Here is a 21,900-nt window from a genome sequence, read left to right as displayed (position 1 = left end):
CTTCTCTCTTACATCTCTCTCATCCCTATCCTTTTTCTCTCTCTCTCACACGTAGACATACGTACACACACGTACACACACACACACACACACACACACACACACATTCTCTCCCTCTGAGAAATCTGGATTATTTTTAGGGTAAAATTTTGTAAAGAAATGCCCACAGAAGCTTTTGAAGTTATTGCTCTCAGGGCAAAAATCTCATTCTCTGGCTCGGCCCTACATGCTGACTGCTGTTCCCTCTCGCTCTCTCTCCCTCAATCTGATCCAGCCTCTCACTCCCTCCCTCCCCTCCTCTTTTCCTCCACCCCTTCCCCCAATTTAATTTTTCCCTCCCTCTCTCTAAATTCCAATCAATCTAAGCCTCTGCCGATCCAGTGGTTTATTTCTCGTCTCACTTCTTCCCGTCACTGGGAGCCTTGTCCGCGGGCCTGCTTCTTCTACCTCTGACCTTTATTTATCAGCGCGGCCACTTTCTCCAGCTCAGATTGAAATCTGTTTAGATTGTGTCACAAGACGTCTTGAAGCAGATGAAGAAAAGAAAAAAAACTGAATTTTTCCACAGCTGAGCGAACAGACAAACAAACAGCTAAACTAATGTTTGCACAAACAAATGGCTGCCTGGTTGGATTAATGAATGGCCATGTAGAGTGAGCGGAGGGAGGGATTGTTGTAGGAATTCATGCATTCGGTTTCCAACCAAGCCCCAAGGCCCTGGTATGTAATTGCTTCATGCATAGTTGATACTCTGCATAATCAACCAAATACACTGGATTTCTCTGGGCTGCTCTCGCATTTGCAGGCCATCGATGAAGTTCAGACTCTACGGGAAGCGCCTTATAATGGAAAGACTAGTTTGCATCGGAGTGCTCATCCCTCTCCTTGCAGATACACACAGGAGGAGTGAAAGGTATGCAGCCCGATGGTTGAATTGGGACCATGATGTGTTTTATTCATATAGAACAAAAATGAAATATTCATACCCGAGTGTAGTTGTTATGCGTTCCTCTGTGTCTCCTACTTCTCATGTACACACATCCTGATGAAAAATCGGACCGTCTGTGGCCTCAAATTGGTTCCCTTCACATAGGAGTGTAAAAACAATGCAAGTGCATGGAGCGAGTTCCCACAGGGCGTCAGCAGATTGTGCAGCATGCAAATGCAGGAAGCATGAAGCTGGTGCTGTATACCTACCTTCAACTCACTGCAGGAAATCTGAACATGCTGCACCGTATAAAAGTATGGATTTCTGTTGACGGAAGCCTCAGACAAGAGATGCATGCCAAAGACCTCCTCCCACCTCAGGATATCATTTTCACACAGGCACCGAAGAGCAAGCGCACGCACACAAGAGCACACTCGTTTTCTTCCATAGAAATATATAGTAGACAAATAAGCTTGACTAGTCATTCATGCTCACAGGCTCACACACCCAGGCTGCACCCTGCAGGAAAAGTAACAGCATGGTGCGAAATGGTTTGGCTTCATGAGGTGAATGAACAGCGACAGCCCGAGGCAGGAAAAATGATAGGAAGGTAAGCCCTCCTTTTGTATGAGGAAGGCGTGCTCACACTTTCCTTTTGTGGAGCAGCAGGGACATGTCAGGGGCAAAGTCCCCATGTCTCCATCTCTAATTGGAGCGTATCCCTCTGCCCTGTCCCCATTGCACTACGGTGGAGGCAGGATGCTGTGCTAATGGTGAGCCCCCCCTGCGGAGTGCATGTCCTTGTTGTGCCGCCTTGACTGTGGCCCACACTGAGGTTGGACTGAAGATTAGAGGCAAATCAGAAAATGTGTTTGTCCTCTCCAAGTGGGGCTGCAAAATTCAAGGAGAGAGAGACCAACCGTGGCGGTGATGGAGTGGATTGGAGCGGTGCGACAGATGTGTGTTAGTGTGACTGATGTCTTCTGGGTGACGAGGCTGCGCGGGGTCACCAACACCTGGAGAACGGACACAAGCATCAACAATAGGAATGCCTTTGTGTTAACTGACGCTGCCTTTTTTTCAATCAGTGTCCAAGAAGGGCGAGCGGCCGAGTCAAAGGCCACTTTCTGGGATGCGACTTTGGTGAAGATTTAGAAGAAGATAACAATGGCGTAATTACCTGGGCTAAATTGGAACTGTGGCTGCTCAATGGGCTGTAAACAAGGTTACTCTCGTCCCCTTGGGGTAATTGTTTCAAAAGCCTGCAACAGTCTGGTCCAGTGATGGCAAAATTGGAAGGGGTGGTATCCAGTAATTTCTCAGACCGCTGAAGCATGCCCTGTGTGTAGGCTGAAACTCGGGCTGATTTGAAATGGAGGCATAACTTTTTGTTCCATTTCACTCTTAGCATTAAAGTCACTGGTCTCAGTCAGCTTTTAACCCAGAGATGATAGGGTCCTGTGGGTCAATGGGCACCTCCCGCACTGCTTTTTACATCTCAGCGAGTATGTCAATTCCTATTACAGCAAATTTGTTCAGCCGCGGCCACAGTGCTCCCGTATAAATCATGTTGTATTAGAATATGTACACAGGTGGTTAGATCTATCTTCTGCTGGCAGGAAATAACACGACTGAGCAGAAATACATGCTCACTTGCGGATGGGCTGCCTGTTTAACAGTGGCATAATGGAATTCAGAGCACACTCGCAGAAATTCACTAATTCATCACAACATCTGGCCAGGCTAAATAATGCTGTGGCCCTCGAGCTTTGAAAGGGCGACATGTCTGCAAATATTAGAGCAGATTGACTGTTTACAGCCTAAACAAGCGTTTGACTTAATTGTTGAATCTTAATAGCAGCAGGCTGCGGCACCGCATGGTGTGATGTCGTGTCCGTCCTGCAGGCATGACCACAGGAAAGCTGCAAACAGACGAGTTTATTCCTCTGATCTCGGGAGCCTACTCCTCAGTCCGCATCGCGCCGTGCAGCTGAAAATTCTCAGCCACGACCTCGCCGCTGTGATCCTCCCCTGATTTCCAATCCTTCTCAGCATTTTCTCCTTTGTATCTCACTGGCTGAGGCACGGCTCGATCTAATGCATGCATCTCAGGGAGAACCCCAGCTTGTTTTTTATCAAAGTTTGATTATAACACAGTCGCCACCCCTCCCTCCCCCCCCCCCCCCCCCCCCCTTTTGAATATCGCAGCTGAACACTGGGCCGCAGTGTGAGATTGAGAGATGAGAGGAATCACAATAAATGTGCCGCTGCGAACTGATGCGGGGAAACGTCGTTTTCCACTGTTGCATGAGCCAACGTGCTGTGCCGCAACGCTGCTGTGTGCACAAGCCACGAGGAGTACATACATTAAAACACCCACACACACACACATGGACACACACGCACACATGCACAGCGCACCCACACAAGTTGGCTTCATCACGATTGCTTTCGAAATGCATGCGTTGCAGGTACTCTGTCTTCTCGACGTGCTCCCAGCCGTGATTAATAATTTGCTGCTTACATTATTTAGAATCTCTAAACTAGGTGCCTGTTTATTTACATGCATTTTACATCCTCATATAGGCTCAGGCCACATTAGTGTCGTGTAGGCACACCATGGGCTCCCATGAATTTAATCAAGCATGTTGTCTTTGGTGTGTACAGGGGTGTGCTGCCGGCTGCTCATGAAGACATCATGCCCAAGATAGTGATTAAGATTTTACATACATCACGTCGGGGGGGTGGGGGTGGGGGTAGATATAGTCGACTTTAGAGGGAGGACAAATCTTTCGACCGAAATGATCATGACAGTGATTATCGCAGGAAATCAATCTGAGATAATTTAATGAAAGTAAGCTCTGCTCCATATCCAGGATACTGCAGCTGCTGCATTGTTTATCACATGCTGACATTAACATAGAAGACGTGGAAATGATGATGAAGTTTCTTTTAACCCTGTAAGGCACACAGGCCTTTTTGTCGATAGTCAATTCACAGTTGTTCATTTTGCTTGATTCCTGTCATTACTTAAGAACGTCTTTATTGCTGTGAATATGGACCTTGCTGATGTAAGCATTCAGCCCTACCTTTGACCTTAAACCTCATCCAATAGTAAACACTGATTACATTGATTTAGCTGCGGTTTAAAGCTTCAAACGGCCTGTGGATCAATGTGGACGTCTTATGAGGTTCCTATTCAGTGTTCTATGATCACAGCACTCCATTATATTTGTTGATAAATTTGGATTATGGCTTGTTTCTTAAAACCTGCAGTAATTAACAATAGGTCTTTAGACTACAGAGCTGGAACAGCTTAGACAGACGAGAAAGAGAATCTGACTCTGCACTACCTCACTGTTATATGGACTGTTTTTACCCTCCAGCTCAGTTCATTGCTTGGATTTTATGGCCCCTGCTACTTGCTATCTGCCTTGCACCAAACAACAGACACATGCGGTGTGTAAATACGTAAATGCACATCTGCTAGGTAAGGTGATAATAAGTAAAAGAAAAGCATATTTAATCATACAGTACATCCTGTTCTTCTTTTTATAGTATCCAACAGTCCCCTCCTGAAACCACACAAACATTCACTAGATCCATATTCTCCTCTGGATCTTCGACAGATTGTACAGACTCATCAGTTTTCATCAAGATCCATTAGTTATTCTCTGATAAATCATATCTCACAGTGTTAGAGGAAGTAAAAATATATTCCTGGCTCCACCACCTGATCCAAAGCCACACCGACATGAAATGTGTTCTTTCCCCTGACCCGTTAGACATCTTTCACCCTAGTTTCACGATAAACTGTCCTCTAGATTTTGTGTCATCCTGCTAAGAAACAAGCAACAAATGAAAACACAACCTCCCTTGCTGAGATAATAAGTACCGTGATGTGTGATCCACCTTACATTTCATTTAACAGCATCAGAAGCCTCGTTGTCATGTGCACGTGTAACGCCTCTCTCCCACTCACCAACATTTAGAGGAACATTTACTTTGACTTGACAGAGCAGGGGTGAGGGGAAAGCTTACAATTATGCTATTATTCCCAGTGTGTCCTGTGAGTACTTCAAATCCATTAGAAAAAAAAAAAACGTGAATTAATCTGGTTCATTTGAAAGGGATAATAAACCTTGTGTAATGAGCATTATATGGACGTGAGTGGCAGCTCCTGTCGTGGCCTCTAGGTGCATGTTAGAGTAGCATAGAGAGCGAGAGAGACATGTGTGTGTGTGTGTGTTTGTGTGTATGTGTGTGTATGTGTGTTGATGTGTATGCTCATTTGTGCATGTGTTGTCTGTTTATGTGTTTATGGATTTGTCACTCAAATGGGTTGGGGGATGGATTGGAGATGCGTGTGTGTGTGTGTGTGTGTCTGTGTATATGTGTGTGTGTATGTGTGTTTGTGTGTGTGTGTCTCTGTGTGTGTGTGTGTGTGTATGTGTGAGAGAATGTGTACGCTCACTTGTGTGTGTGCCTGTGTGTGAGTGTGTGTGTGTGTGTGTGTGTGTGAGAGAGTGTGTGTGTGTCTGTGTGAGTGTGTGTGTGTGTGTGCTTGTGTGTGTGTGTGTCTGTGTGTCTGTCTGAGTGTGTGTGTGTGTGTGTGTCTGTGTCTGTGTCTGTGTCTGTGTGAGAGTGTGTGTATGTGTGTGGGTGTGTGTCTGTGTCTGTGTCTTTGTCTTTGTCTGTGTGTCTGTCTGTGTGTCTGTCTGTGTGAGAGTGTGTGTGGGTGTGTGGGTGTGGGTGTGTGTGGGTGTGGGTGTGTATGCGTGTGTTCAAATTCGCCTGTTGTGATCCAGTCCCAGCTGTGTCTCATTAACCGCTGTCATTTTAATCCTCTTAGTCAAATCCCATAATTTTGTCCATCAACAAAAACATAAGCAACAGAGCAACGATTAGGCTCCCCTGCTCCAGCCATTCAATCTGGAGAAAGTCTAGATAGAGTTCAGTCACATCCCCCCTTGTGTTATGTAAAGCAATCAGGGGCCTTCCATTACATTTTTCATCGACCATACTTTGGTGCAAAACCACTGTTAATCGGGTTTGGACTGTGCAGAGTTCGAGGGGCTCAAAGGATTTGCCGATTGTTGCTCTACTCCCGCTCGTCTGCAGATCTCTCCGGGGATGGCGAGCGGTTTTTCGTTCTGCCGAGGAAAACTCTGGATTCCCGAAGTCAAATTCCAGTTTGCCCGTGTGGATTTATTTGAAAATGTATGCCTGATTCAGTCTCCCTGTGGCCTCGCCGTCCTCTCCCTGCCATCATGAAAGCTATTTTCTTCTCCTTCCCCGCAGTGACAGCTGGTGTGTGCTCCTCACCAGCAACACTTCAGCCCAGACCAGCTCTATGTATAGATCGCCTTCATTGAAAAAGCCTATTCCGGGAGCTCTTGCAGCTATGAATATAAGAGCAACATTCTGCCATGCTTTATTTCCAACGCAATCGCCTCTTCCCCTTCCAAATGAGTCCAATAATGCTGCAATGCGCAAGCTCTGCCGGGGTCCATACAATCCAACTTCCTTTGTGAGGAGAAACTCCACATGATTGTCCAAATGTCAAGCTGTCCCCCGAGAGGCATTGTAATGTACACACAGCTCGCGGTTGGTTTTAATTGTGACATTTATGAGATGTGGGAGAGCAGCGTTCGTGCTCCCTCTCTCCTGAGACAAAGCTACCCAGAGGATTTCTTTTTTCTCCACCGGAGTGAATTGTCCATTAATTGACGGTACGACTGGTGAATCGATCTGTCAGGTAGCATTTTCTCCAGCTGCAAATGAGTTTTCCTGGAAGTTGTTAGAGTAGCTATGAGAGGGTTTGCAGCGTTTGTTTCTGTGCGGTGTATATGGTAATGCCACACTGTGTTGCCATAGCTTCCCATGATGTCCATAAGTTCAAATCAACACATTGCAATTACCATCTATTCCTCTGTGTTGCGGCTGCCTGTAGAGTTGGGACAAGCTTCAGTGCTTTATTCTCCCGTATGTCATTCCGGGCTGAAAAACAAGATTAAATTGGTTCTGCTCAACTATTTACTGTCAGCTAAAAGTAGATGGTTCAGCCTCAGAGAAAAAAAAGGTATCCTGTGAATCTGCGACCAAACAATCAGTCAAACAGACAATGGAGTGCGTGCGAGTGCACGGGCAGGCCGTTGCAGAAGAACGCGCACAAACCCACACTCCAAGAAATTCACGCACACGCTCACGATGCATGATGACACACACTCGCTAAACGCGCAAGCAGTAAAACCCACGGACCACACAGTCAAACATTAGTGGCGTGTCAGAAGTCTGTCATTTCTTGTTTGGAAGATGTGAAGGCGTAGGCCGGATTTGTGACCTTTGTTGTGACTGCGAGGCTTGTTTCTCCCTCTTTGGAGAAGATGATTAATTTCTGTTATTTACATTACTGCCCTGAAGGCTCCTCAACAGGCTTCACCCATTTGTCATTTCCACTGCACCGTTTTTCAAATGGAAGTTAAACAGAACGTACAGCCTCCTGGCTCCACCTCACCGAGACTCTTTAAGGCAGAGAAGGCGCGCAGGGAAAAAAAACAAAACGTATTTGCTCATAATAAAAAAAAAAAAGCCATGTCAACATGGCACTCCAGCAGTCACACAGTGCAGAGTCGTTTGGCTCCAGTAAACAATATAATGTTGGGGGCTATGAGGTGCTACACTCTAACCATCCCCACACTGCTCCTGCTTAATTAGAGCTCTGATTGGATAGGCACAGTCCATAAAACAGCCATAACACTGGTTCAGTCCAGCAGCAGATCTGTACGGCTTTTTTAACATTGGTTTATAGCTGTGGGAAACCATGACATCCCCAGATGTCTGTCTGCGTATGCTTCCCCCAACACACACACACACACACACACACACACACAAACACACACACACACACACACACACACACACACACACACACACACACACTCACACAACTTGGTGAAGACACACCTGACAAATTTATGTTCACCCTGTTCTCACTTCCTCTTCCTCTCCTCTCTTCCAGCAGTTCAGGGCTGATTTCTCTCACCTCCTGGGAGTGTGGCGGAGTAAAAGAAGTGAGAGGAGGAAACAGGGAGTTAAAGGGAAAGTGAGAAAAGACCTGAAGGTGTCCCGAGAGCGGTTTTCACTTTATGGAAAACGCTGCGACTAATCCTCTGAGTGTCACTGCACTCGCCGCATCGCAAACAAGAACTTTTCTTTGTGCAGTTAAGTACAGACAATTCCCTGCTTCCCAAGACGTGACTGTCTCCCTCCCCCCCCCCCCCCTCTCCTCCCTTCCTCCCTGCATTGCTCACACAGCCTCGGAGAAACAAACACTAACAATCAACCGTGCGCCTTGTTTTTTCATGACCATCATTAGCTTCCACCAACGCAAATTAGAACCTTTTTTTATGCTGTTAAAGGAAAAACAGAAACAGAGTAGCTGTTCGCATTATCAGGGTCCGCTGGGTTTCACCGCAAACGGTCTGATTGGAAAACCGTAGCCTCTGATGAGCCGTAAATGAGTTATGGTCATTTATGCTAATCGAAGCTACCTGCCACGCATATCTCGCCCTATGTCGAACAAACACTTTATATCCCAATGAGAAGCGCAGGCGTTTGCTCCCTGGGGTTGTATTACTACAGCTGGCCTGCAGCTATGATCATAACTTAACATCCCCCATAATGGGCTTGGCCTTCTAAGTAAGCTGACCTGTTAGACCTGGGACTGCTTGACGGTGGTAATTACACACGTGAGTCATTCAAACGAGCATGATTAGCCGGTAACAAGCTGGAAGAGTGAAAGGAGGTGATTAGACGACTTCGTGCTGATTCATCTTCCAGTGGGGGAAAAAGAAAACCCAAACCGCTGCAGGTGAATATTTGTGTTGCTTTATGCAGTAATAGCCCTGACGATGTTTATACTCGTGGTGGTGAGCCCGGCTATAATGAGAATCTTAAATTGTAATAAAATGTGGTTTTACTACTCTGATTCAGACAGAAGGCACACCACGCCACAGTGAAAATGGAAAGACTTTTATACTGTCGGGTCTGCTCAGGCACATCAGAAAGTCTATTTAATATAAGCGGTTCAGTTTGGGTCGCTTACCTACTGTTTATTTCAGTCTCTTGTTTAATTTAACCACACACTTGTGTTGTCAGCGTAACCCCCGAGCTACGCTCAAAGCCACAGCGTTGCCCTCTGGCTTTTTTTTCTCCCTTTGCAGATAAAGAAAACCCATGGCTTAGCATATCAAAATGTTGCTCTTTAATGTGGCAGGTTTATTTATAGAGCGGAGGATTTATAATTATTTTAGCATCACAAGACACACTGGATTGTGTCATTCTAAAGCTTGTATGCTCTACCTGCCGTCCTAACATCTGACAAGCCACTCCAGGCACTTTGCTGTGCGGTGTGAGCCAGAGTCCAATTCTGACACTCGGTGTTTTTGTGAGATTTCAATCACGCCCGCTGTCCAAACTTTTTCCATTTAGATATTCATGAGTGTAAACACATACCTTAGCAATCACCTACACAGCCACTGTGGATGCACAGCTCTTTGATTAGCCACCAAAACATACATCAAAACGTTTAACGCCGTCTCTCTGATAGTTTCCTCTCTCTCACCCACTCCCTCTCTTACTGCAAGTACGTCTGATTCCAGAGCTGCCGGATCCAGATCTGACCTACTCACCAATTATTATTATTATTATTATTATTATTAAGCTACTATTAACTGGTGCTGCTATCATTAGTAACATCATAACATCTCCTAGCGCAGTTCTAAACCTGCCTGTTTGAAATGGGCTGTGCTCTGGAGCTAGTTAAGAATTTGTCCTTGTCATCAGTGAGTCCTCCTCAAACAGTTACAATACAATAAAAAGTGACGGTATACTTTTACTGTTTGTGTGCTGGAAGTTGTGTGCAGAGCTTTTCCTAAAAAGTCTTCGGGGCAGAGTGAACTTTTTGATCATTCTACCTGGTTTATCTGTGATGACTTTATAGATTTTATAATCATTGTTTTTCATAAAAAATGATTAATGAAACTGAATGTGCTTCATTGCTTGTGGCCTATAAGTTATACCCATAGTAATACCTTTAGTAACCCATAAGAATTATTGAGTCAACTCGTGTTTTTTATTCTTTTTCAACAATAGACCCAATCTCTCGGGAACTGGACACATGACATTGTGAGTGTTCCGGGTGACCGTTCTGCAGTTGACATGGAGTGAATAAAAGTGTGTGACTTTTTTGTGCGTTTCCTATTTTGCAGGCCGCTCACAAACGCACACACCCATGGCCAAACACAAATTTCATAATGATCTTTCACTCAACTTGAAAAACTTGCGGAGCGGCAAGACAGTTCCAGCAGCCAGCCCTATTAATAACATGTTAATGATGTATATCTAGTTTGAAATTCTAATATTTTTGTAGGGGCTCAATTTGAAATCCATCACTGGTGTGTGTGTGTGTGTTTGTTGGGGCAGGGGAGGTGGGGGTTGGGGAGGTGGGCTCGTTATTAGTATGTAGCTGAGGAATTATCGGAGCAAGGCCCTTCGCTGCCTGTCTGTCATTACAACACTGTCAGATGTGCTTTGGCTGGGGGGGCTGTTAACGGGAGCACAGGGACTTATCTTCTCAGCTGTAAAATGATTTTCTGTCTCTCCAAGAGATACTGGGAGTGTGTGTGTACGTGTACATGTGTGTGTGTGTGTGTGTGTGTGTGGGGGGGGGGGTATCAGTGATCTGAGAGTAATTAAGATATGGGCTCACATCACACGAGGGCTTTGCATGTGGGAGATGAGCAGATAAAATTGAACGTGAAATAGTTGAGTTTAAAAGGAGGACTTTGATTAATTACAAAACTCTCAAAGGGCCGTCCACCCCCTCTTGAATTGAACCGCCGTCCAATAGCAGCTGCTCCCGCGCTGATGACCTCGACACCTTCCCTTTATCTTTAATAGGCAGGTTATCTCGTTATTCATTGCAGCTCATCCATTCATTTGCCATATAGCGCTTTCTGCACGCCTGAAATATGTCATTATCTCTGTATCAAGCTGTTCCATGTAAAGATTTCCTTTAGCGGGTAAGACAATCGCCTGCTCAGTGGCACTTGAACAGAGCTCATGAGACATCTCAACTGCTCTCATCATTTTGAATGGAGACTCTTCTTTCTGGAGATGCTGATTGCGAGTTTGCCTCATTAATAACTTTGCTCCCGTGCTCAGACGCCCTGACCCTAACCCACATGTGTTCATTAGATATAATCCCGCAGCCTGAAGTGATTCAATCACAAAGACTGGAAATGAGGAAACAACTTGCCTCGCCCCAAGTGAAGTAACCAAATCCGACAAAACCTGCAGCTCCACAGAAACTAAATTAGAAGAAAATTACAACTCACCATTAAAGGGGGCTGTTCTGTGCCGGACTAGGGTATTTCTACCTCTTTCTGAGTAGTTGCCAGGCAACCAGCAGAGAGCCCTGGAAGGAACTGCCCAACGCCATAAATGATCAGTAACTCCTAAGTCATCGTAATAATTGCCATTTTCATGATTTGTTTTAAAGGGAGAGGTGTACTGTGGTGATTGGGGCGTTTAGAGGTGCTCGTAGGTGGTTTGTGAACTTTGGAAAGAGTCAAGCTGTGTCCCTCTGTCTCCTGCTTCTTCTCCAAAGCTAAGTGGACGCTGCTGCAGCCTTGTCCTAAAAGGTGAATATTTATTTAGCGCTCTTCTAGTCTTGATGACCACTCAAAGGGCTTCACAGGACAGATCTTTCTATTCCCCCCTTAAATTCATACAGTGCATCTTCTCTATCTTCTCCCATCAGGGGCAACTTGGGCTTCAACATCTTGCCCAAGGACACGTCAGCATGTGGAATGGGGGGGGGGAGACTATGATCGAACCGCCAACCGTCTTTTCAGTGGACGACCCTCTCCACCCCCAGAGCTGTGCCAAATATATCAAACGTATAGACATGAGTATGGTATATATTTTCTAACCTTAATCTCTGCCAGAGAACAAATATGTGTATTTTCCAGAGTTTCGAGCTAATTATTTACTCGTCAGTGGTAGAAACATCAGCCTCGCTCTGTGTGATGCCATGTGCATTCATTTGTCAAATTTGGGATTGTTCGGGTTCAATTCCCACAGAAATAATTGCATCTCGTTAAAATCTGGTGATCACAACAAGAGCAAGACAAAGTAAAAAACATGTTATGAAAAGTAACTCGGGCTGGGCTGCCCTATGAATTGATTGTCATGGGAATTTGCTATTATCACCTCAGTGCCCCTACTATTCCCTGCGTCTGTGGTTTTTGTGCTTTTTTTGGTAAATTGCAAATATTTTTTACAAAAGCCGCTCAAAGGAGCTTTCGATTTATGCGCCGATGCTTATCACAGTTTAGTGATATGATGTATTTAGTCTTCCTCCAAGCTGCGATGCTTATGATTGATAAAACTTTCAAAGGGATTAAATTGATTTGCCTCCTCCCAGCGAGGTTAATAGGCCACACTTATTTACAGCCCGCCAAAGTGTTCCGTTGGCTTTTCAACCCTTATCTCCCCGTTCCTGTGGACCATATCACAAGGTATCTGCTTCAATGACAAATCTCCGTTCACTGGCTGTTCCCCTGAATACTATTCACAGCTGACTGACAACTCTTTCCTTGTGGGACTGAGAAGAAAAAACACAGAGGCCACGAGACAGGGAGCAGAAGAGAAAGAAATTTTGCAGCACAAATAAACGGGAGGTGGAAGAGCCTTCTGCAGAGCCTCCTTTCATGATGATATTTCACCCTGAACAAACAAGCTGAGCCTCACAGAGAGAGGGAAGCATCGATCCATCCGGCTCCAATCATAATACATCCACTTTTACCCAAGTTTACTTTCTGGCATTCCATCAGGGCTTTATAAATTATTTTGGGTGACAAATCGATCCGTTGCTCTGCTCCCCGCTCTCCGCTGAGTGAAGGTAAACTTGATAGTGAGCACGGTGTGTGTCTTTATATGTAAATGTGTGTCTGCATGTTTTGTGTGTCGTCTGCTTGGGAGGCATCTTCTGCCATCTGGCCTCAAAGTACAGGGGCCACATGGCGGGGAAGCAAATGTCACCGGTCAGGCCGGCCAATGCCAAGTTCTGACAAATGACGTCAGGAAAAGCCCACACCGCCACTGCCCAAACAAACAACCCTGCCACCCAGTCTCATCCCCTCCTGACCCTTTGCCTCAGCCGCTTGCTTGTGCGGGTGGTGATAGTAATCTAGGAATTAAATCTTATCCTTCGGTGACAGTCCCTGTGGGCAAGAGATGAATGACTAAATACAAGTAGAATTTATATGTAGGGATTAGCAACAAATATAGGAAGAGTGGAGAAAACACTGGAAGCCTGAACTTGTGGATATTTATCACCACCAGCTGATATAAAAAACAAACAACAGTAAAGATCCACGTCTGAGCCGGCCGTATTAAAGCGAGTGACATTTAAGTATCAATCAGCTGAAATGGCATAAATTCCTGAAAACGATCGCCTGAAACAGTGCTGCCAAACAAATATGATTTCAATGCCGCAGCAGATTAGATCATATTTTTCCTGTCTTGGATGCAGTCCCATGTGCCCCGGCTATAACGGTCAAGCAAATTTATGCACACCAATGATGAGCAATGAACTCTGAATGTGGTGGTTAATGTCAGCTCTGATCCCGAGCTGAACAAGATTGCTAACCTCTGTCTTTCTCTCAGCCATTACTCCGCCGCACCAAGGCAGCTGCAACATGAAGGTTTTCAACTTGGGGGGAAAAATAGAAGAAGAAAAAAAAGCTTTGTTTCAATTTGCTGCTGCGGCTGCACAGGCAGTGTGAACCCGTTAACAACCTTGTGTTCAGATGTATACATAGCATCTGCTCTGCACCTCTGCAGCGAGCTTTGTGCTCAACAGATGAGGCGGGTAAACAGCGCAATGTCCTTGGAAAACAATTACTATTTCAACGAGGGTTTGCCAAGCGGGCATCACGCTGTCTTTGGTTTTTAATTACACACCGTGAGATAAACACACATCTGTATTGTGCTCTGCTGCAAGGCTGAGAGGAATACTACAAGGTTGAGCTGACAAGGCGACGTATTGGAAGGTATGATTCAGTTTAGTTCCATGGCCTTGCTTTACATTATCCAGCCGATGTGCCCTTGTGCAGCGGTAGTTAATCGTGCAGCGGTGGTGCACTGGACTGGAGGAGCCCCGGGCACAGGCTGCAATCTATGCACGGCAGCTATAGGCGGAGGCTCTCACAGTGACAGACACCTCCCTTTCTCTGCTAATCCCTTCCACACCTCCTCACAAGATGACAAAAGCTACTCACCCTATAGACACAGTGAGAACGAGCTTGGTGAAAAACAATTAGCGACGTGCCAGTGGGTGGAACACTTGTCCCCTATCTTATTGTCTCCAAACCAGAATGTACTGCACTGTATGGATTCAATGAGTCAGATCATTCAACAACAAATGTCTGTTTTCCAGCTGTAGCTGCATTAGTCACATATGCTACAACATATTCGGAGGTCTCTGGTGTCTGTGAGGTTACAAACACGAATGTGCTTCAAGTGCTAAAATATACAGGTGGCATTACAAGTGCTGTGAACCATACACACCCATATGTTCTATTTGTAGATGTCTGACAAGAGGCAGTTGCAAAATTATATATTACACTGACAGGGATAAGACTATAGTCACACAGTCCCCGAGCACCAACATCAGCCGTCAACCCCCCTCCCCGCGTTACATCGCACACAGACATGAACACGTATAAATAGCTTCGCCAAATGAGCGCGTCCTTTTGTACACACACACACATGCACACGGACACAAACACACCAGCTGCCACATGCAATAAATAACCAAGAAGACCCACTCTATTTTACACATCCACAGGGGGTCAATAACTCATTAGTGCTGAGGAAAAGGCAGAAGCGGCTGAGGGAGGTGACGTGATGGGAGACGGGCTGTGCCGCTGTGGGCCGTTCACCTGAGGATGTTAGCATGTCGTTGTGTCCAGAGGTCATGAGCACGATTCATGGCTTCATTAGAAGCATGTCATAAAACACGCTACGGTGTTTCCAGCCTTGAAATAGGCTACTATAGGTGTAATTTGCCTGTTTTATTCGTCTCTAACCTTTTTTCTTTTTTTTTCTTCCCCGGATTTTTTTACTGCTCATCCTATTGGATTTTTATTTATTATCCTTTTATCACTTGTCATGATCTTTGCATCTCGTTGAAATGCTCCATAAAAGTAAAGTTTATTATAAGGTTAAACTAGACCCCTGTTCCACTTCAACCACAGTGCAGAGCAGTGGTCTATATGATTGTCTTTAAAAGGCATTGTAAGCATTGAAGCAAATATTTGCACTGTGGATGATTTGTTCTGCCCAGTTGCTATTTCTAGTTTAAATTTAGAAAATCACTTTAACATTTTCAAATATTTTGAGTTTCTATATCAATGACCTGCATTAAACGGCTGCCATCCATTTACTTCTCCCTTAACAAGGCGCGGCAAGTCTCCAGTGAAGGGGACTCATCTGTTAAATCATCTCAGTCACTAAGCAGACTAAATATAGAAATACAGAAAACAGGCTGTGGTGTGGGCGGCATCAGGGTACGATTGTGGACAGACTGTTAAAGTCAAAGGATCAAATGGGAATAAAGAGATGGCTGTGTGTGTGTGTGTGTGTGTGTGTGTGTGTGTGTGTGTGTGTGTGTGTGTGAGAGAGAGAGAGAGCGAGAGAGAGAGAGAGAGAGAGCTCACATGAATGTCTTTGTTGGTTTATTAGAGTGACAGTGTGTGTGTTGGTTTTTCGTCCCTCTGCACAACACAGAGCCCATTTAAGGATCTGTTTTCAAATTATATCCTGTTGCACAACCTAATCCCAAAGGCTTCAGCGACACTTCAAGTTCAAAATGTCAGCAGGCTCCATGCAACTGGAAGGGACAAGGGCCTGATCAGGTTTTATTACGACTGCGAGACACGGAAAAACCTTAATGTTAATGAGATTCATGCAACATCCAAACCCGTGACTTCCGTCTTTGAACTGATGTCCACGGAATCAAAAACAACCAAGGTTGAGTTGTTCAACCTTGTTAAGGACACATGCTAATTACCTGATCCAAAAAGTAAATCCATAAACACACCGACGATGTAATTAAATCTTCCGCACGGCTCTGTGTCAACATCAATCATCTGAAATGACCTTGGAACTTCTTGAAATATAGACAGTGTTCATAAAGTATTTCAGCATCTTGGATTATGGGTTTCTGACAGTGACAAACCCCACAAAACAATACCAGGAAGAAAGACCAGTGTTTAATATACATTATTTATCCAACACTTACATTATAACAAAATGTCTATTAAAGTATATTTTAAGGGGATATAACACTGAATTTGACCCTGCATGGTCTTTGCCTTTGTCTTATGCTGATTCAGTGTTATATCCCCTAAAAATATACCTTAATGTGCATTTGTTTAATAGTTAAGTGAGGACAGATGTAGTTCATTACAGTGTTAGGGTTAGTTGGTCTAAACAACACAGGATAGACTAAGGCAAATGGATACATGAGGAATTATAGATTAAAAAAAACTAATTTAATTTTGTCACATTGAATGTACAAAGCAAATATTACCAATAATTCAGAAGATTTTTACCAAATTGCTTTGCTTAAATGAAATGACATTTAAATGACAAATAACCCCTCTGACTAACTTTTAAATAAAAACACTGTGGCTATCTGTGCTCTGACAAGCTTGCAGCTAGTCTGGCATCGAGCTCAGCTGGGATGCCTGCGCTCGGTGCCATTTGGCAACCACTGGAATATTTAAATGCCCTAATGAATACATAGCCCCTGGGCCTGACTGCTCAAACTGAACACTGAGTGTGCTCTGACATGCTCAGCATACACTAATGGAACTTCTGACAGTCCTGTGCATTCATCCTACAAAAAACTCGGCGTTGCGCCAGAGGGGACCAGAGGCTGGGTGCGAGTGTAGTGCACTGGCTGGGGATCCGGAAGCCAAAAGGCCATAGGTCTGGCCTGTGCAAAATCTGACGTGTCCGTCCGCGGCCACTTACACTGTCAAACTGTCCTTGAGCGAGACACTGATCCCCTTCCTACTCACTTGTTGCAAATTACAGTACTTTGGATAAGCGCAACAGCTGCAGTACATTTTCCAAAAGGGAACGGGTCCGGGTTAATGGTCAGAGACACCATCTATTTTGCGGAAGCTCAGCAGCTGTATGTACTTACACTGACTGAGAAGCCCGTGCAGCCCCGCGGCTGTTGAAAGCTCGGGAGCTGTCCGCGGTGCTGAAAAACAAGGACTTAAAAATGTGTGCGAACGTGCTCCGCGTATGGAGGACCATACATGACATAAGTAAAAATAAATAAATAAATAAATGTATAAATAAATACAGAAATAAATAAATAAATGAATAAATAAAAATGGAAATAAATAAATAAATACAGAAATAAATAAATAAATATGTTAATACCAAAAGAAATGTCAAAAGAAATGTCTTAAATATATTTTAACATTTATTTTTTCCCTGATACATTTCCTTTGCATTTGCAGTGTCCTTATGCTAATGAGAAAGGCGGGCCTAACCGCAGTCTCATGCAGGATTGGTCACAGGAGTGTAATGATCCAGCCCTACTACTTCTGCCTTTCAATGCTGGTGTCCAGTAGCTGTTTGCAGCGTTGAGCCAGTTCACACTTAAAATGAACTAGTTCAAGTTCAGAGGGTTAGTTAAGGTTATTTTTTATTGGGATGATTTAGGTGTCAGTAGTCCTGACTGTGAGCGACACGTCTCGTGTTGTACTGAGCACAATGAGCGAGCCATGAGGAGAAGGAGGAAACAGAAACTCCAGCTCGGTACAAACCACCTGCCGCCTCTGCTCTGAACATGAAGCCGCTGATCTATGAGTAGATGTGACCAGAGAAGCTCTGTGTTTTCACTGTTTCCACTGTTCCACAGAGTCACTAACTGGCTGTTACACGGTGAAGAGCTCAATCTCAGTCACTGCCCGTGTCTCTGAGCGAGTGTGTGACGGAGCGCAGGGGCTGTGTGTGTGTAGCTCAGTTGACCAATCCTGCTCGAGACTGAGGTTAGGCCCGCCTTTCTCATTAGCATAAGGACACTGAAATCGAAAAATAAAAGTTGGAATAAATGTGGAAATAAATAAATAAATATGGAAATAAATGCAGAATTAAATAAATCAATGTCTTAAACTTATTTCCACATTTATTTATTTATTTCCACTTTTATTGCAACTTTTATTTATTTCCACATTTATTTATTTCCACATTTCAGTGTCCTTATGCTAATGAGAAAGGCGGGCCTAACCTCAGTCTCGAGCAGGATTGGTCAACTGAGCTACGCACACACACAGCCCCTGCGCTCCGTCACACACTCGCTCAGAGACACGGGCAGTGACTGAGATTGAGCTCTTCACCGTGTAACAGCCAGTTAGTGACTCTGTGGAACAGTGGAAACAGTGAAAACACAGAGCTTCTCTGGTCACATCTACTCATAGATCAGCGGCTTCATGTTCAGAGCAGAGGCGGCAGGTGGTTTGTACCGAGCTGGAGTTTCTGTTTCCTCCTCCTCCTCTCGGCTCGCTCCTTGTGCTCAGTACAACACGAGACGTGACGCTCACAGTCAGGACTACTGACACCTAAATCATCCCAATAAAAAATAACCTTAACTAACCCTCTGAACTTGAACTAGTTCATTTTAAGTGTGAACTGGCTCAACGCTGCAAACAGCTACTGGACACCAGCATTGAAAGGCAGAAGTAGTAGGGCTGGATCATTACACTCCTGTGACCAATCCTGCATGAGACTGCGGTTAGGCCCGCCTTTCTCATTAGCATAAGGACACTGCAAATGCAAAGGAAATGTATCAGGGAAAAAATAAATGTTAAAATATATTTAAGACATTTCTTTTGACATTTCTTTTGGTATTAACATATTTATTTATTTATTTCTGTATTTATTTATTTATTTCCATTTTTATTTATTCATTTATTTATTTATTTCTGTATTTATTTATACATTTATTTATTTATTTATTTTTACTTATGTCATGTATGGTCCTCCATACTCCGCGTGGATCCGCAGCCAAATATGGTCCACGGCGCGACACACGCTTCCACGGTGGACGCAGCTGCCTCCGGTCCCGTAGGAGATGCCAGCGTTGCGTTATGGAACAACAAGAGACGTTTCATTGATTATGGTTATTTTGGAAAATGTCAGTAGAGCGGTGCAGTCAGATATTGTTGACCTTTGAGGCTGTGTAGCAGAGTGATGCAATGGGAAATAACAATATCGATCAAGATTTGTTGCAGATCTGAAATCCTTACATTTATTTCTCCCACAGAAAAAATATATACAAACTATTACATTGCAATCAATACATGCTGCAGCATTTTAACACGTAAATCAAACAAGGGCATCACTCTCAATCTGCACACTGAGTGGACCACACGTGTCATCTCTCCTGGCAGGGACCACAGAGAAACTTCAATGCACTTCCTGCGATATTGTCCTAATGCGGACAAAAACAAACACATAACGACCCCGACATGAAACAAGCCCCCCTACAGTTCGCGCCTTCATGCTAACGACGTTAAGTGGAATAGTGAGGGTCCGTGGTGCGCTACGCAAAAGCAAACCTTAACTCGGGGCTTTTTGCGAAGCCGCCTATTTACAATACTCTACCATTACGCATTGATTAGCTCCCCCACGGTGAAGCAGCAGAGGAATTTCTGGGTGCAGATATAGGACCACTCCTCTCTCTCTCTCTCTCGCTCTCTCTACTGCATATGATTTTCTCTCCTCTCTCCACAGCCTGGCTGATGCTTGGTGCTGAAAAAGAGGGGGGAGGGTGGTCTTGCAGTCGACGAGAGGAACAGGACTTTATTGAGGAGTATAGCTGCAACGAGAGGGGAAAACGCATGCAACTGAGCGCCGCTGCCTTTTGCGGATGGTAACAAGAGGAAGAGGAAAAAGAAAAAAGGGGAAGAAAGGATCGCGCCGCGGCTGAACGGACACTTTCTGCTGAGAAACTGCCGCTTGAATTGTTTAACTTGTTGATGCGACGCTATTGTACCGTTTTCCTCTATCGCCGGGCTGCAGTGACAGATAGATGGGAGGCGTAATCGCAAGTGTTCTCCACCGAGGATAGCTGTTTTATTTCAACTCCCCCTGGATACAGTTTACAGAGCAGCCTTTCCTGAGGTGGGTTTTCTTTCACTTCACTATTGGGGGCAGAGAAAAACACACATTCTTGCTTATTGATGGGTGACGGTCTCGAGATCCAATTTATATTCTGCCGCAAACTAGGCTCTTCCATAGCTGAACAGTTCCACTGTGGGTATAAGGCTGGAGAGTGATAGGCTGCTCAACAGAGCTATGCGCAATATCAGCACAAGTAAATGGGTCTGTGTGTTTTCCTATCAGCTCAGGTGCTTCTGCAGCCTATAACCACCGCTTGTCTCTGCTGCTCTCCCTGCAGATGCAATTCATCTCCGAGTCGTAGCACTGTGATCAGCGGAGCGGGGTCGTTTTTGAACCACGAGCACAGGTCAGCATGGCAGCAGGTGTAGCGGCTTGGCTCCCCTTCGCCCGAGCGGCGGCCATAGGATGGATGCCCGTGGCGAGCACCCCGATGCCCATCCCTCCCCAGGAGAGGAAGAAAGCCAAGGACGGACTCATCATCCTCAACGTGAGCGGCACCAAGTTCCAGACGTGGCGGAACACTTTGGAGCGCTACCCGGACACTTTGCTGGGGAGCACGGAGAGGGACTTCTTTTTCCACGAGGAGACGAGCGAGTACTTTTTCGACCGCGACCCGGACATCTTCAGACACATACTCAATTTCTACCGCACTGGGAAACTACACTATCCGCGCCAGGAGTGCATAGCTGCCTACGACGAGGAGCTCGCCTTCTTCGGCATCATCCCGGAGATCATCGGGGACTGCTGCTATGAGGAGTACAAGGACCGGAGGCGAGAAAACGCGGAGAGGCTCCAGGACGACGAGGACTTAGACAATAGCAATGACGTCACGCCGGTGAACCTGACGCACCGGGAGTTCCTGTGGCGGGCTTTTGAAAACCCCCACACCAGCACCATGGCTCTGGTCTTCTACTATGTCACCGGCTTCTTCATCGCCATATCGGTCATGGCCAACGTGGTGGAGACGGTTCCGTGCGGGATTCTGCCCAACAGGTCCAAGGAGCTTTCCTGCGGCGACCGGTACGCGCTGGCCTTCTTCTGTTTGGACACTGCTTGCGTCATGATATTCACCATCGAGTATCTCCTCCGCCTGATCGCGGCCCCCAGTCGCTACAAGTTCATGAAGAGCGTGATGAGCGTCATTGACGTGGTGGCCATCATGCCCTACTACATCGGCCTGGTCATGACCGACAACGACCAGGTGAGCGGCGCCTTCGTCACCCTCAGAGTCTTCCGGGTCTTTCGGATTTTCAAGTTCTCCCGGCACTCCGCGGGGCTGCGCATCCTGGGCTACACGCTGAAGAGCTGCGCCTCCGAGCTGGGCTTCCTGCTCTTCTCCCTCACCATGGCCATCATCATCTTTGCCACGGTCATGTTCTATGCAGAGAAAGGCTCCACGTCCACCAAGTTCACCAGCATCCCCGCGGCGTTCTGGTACACCATCGTCACCATGACAACACTGGGGTAAGCCTGTCAGCTGTCGCTCACCCTCTCAGTTTCCTCTTCACCTCCATGAAACACCCACGTTCCTCTCAAACACGAGTCCCCTTGTTGATTCATTACAATGACAACACCCAGTAATGAACCATTTTTATGCCTCTAATTCCTGAGCAGTGAAATTAGCATGCTGGGCGACACGGAGGCTAATTAGCACACATTCTTCCGCCATTGCTTTAACTGGTTGTGCAGAGGCC

At 45.5% G+C, this 21,900-nt stretch overlaps 1 protein-coding gene across 2 annotated transcripts in view; it reads left to right on the top strand.

The window, feature by feature from the left end:
- Positions 1–19,395: 19,395 nt before the first annotated feature.
- The window catches only part of LOC133954595 (potassium voltage-gated channel subfamily D member 2-like), a 32,789-nt gene continuing 30,284 nt past the window's right edge, over positions 19,396–21,900 (top strand). Inside the window, exons 1-2 of one of the 2 annotated variants that reach the window (XM_062389002.1) lie at positions 19,396–20,206; positions 20,484–21,670. In XM_062389002.1, the coding sequence (XP_062244986.1) occupies positions 20,559–21,670 (1,112 nt within the window). In that variant the 5' untranslated portion in view covers positions 19,396–20,206; positions 20,484–20,558. Of the gene's footprint in view, positions 21,671–21,900 lie in introns of both variants that reach the window. The other variant, XM_062389003.1, reaches the window with a different exon arrangement.

Source organism: Platichthys flesus, chromosome 6 (genome assembly GCF_949316205.1).
Source record: "Platichthys flesus chromosome 6, fPlaFle2.1, whole genome shotgun sequence".
Lineage (NCBI taxonomy): Eukaryota > Metazoa > Chordata > Actinopteri > Pleuronectiformes > Pleuronectidae > Platichthys > Platichthys flesus.
This window is presented reverse-complemented; position numbering and strand designations above follow the sequence as displayed.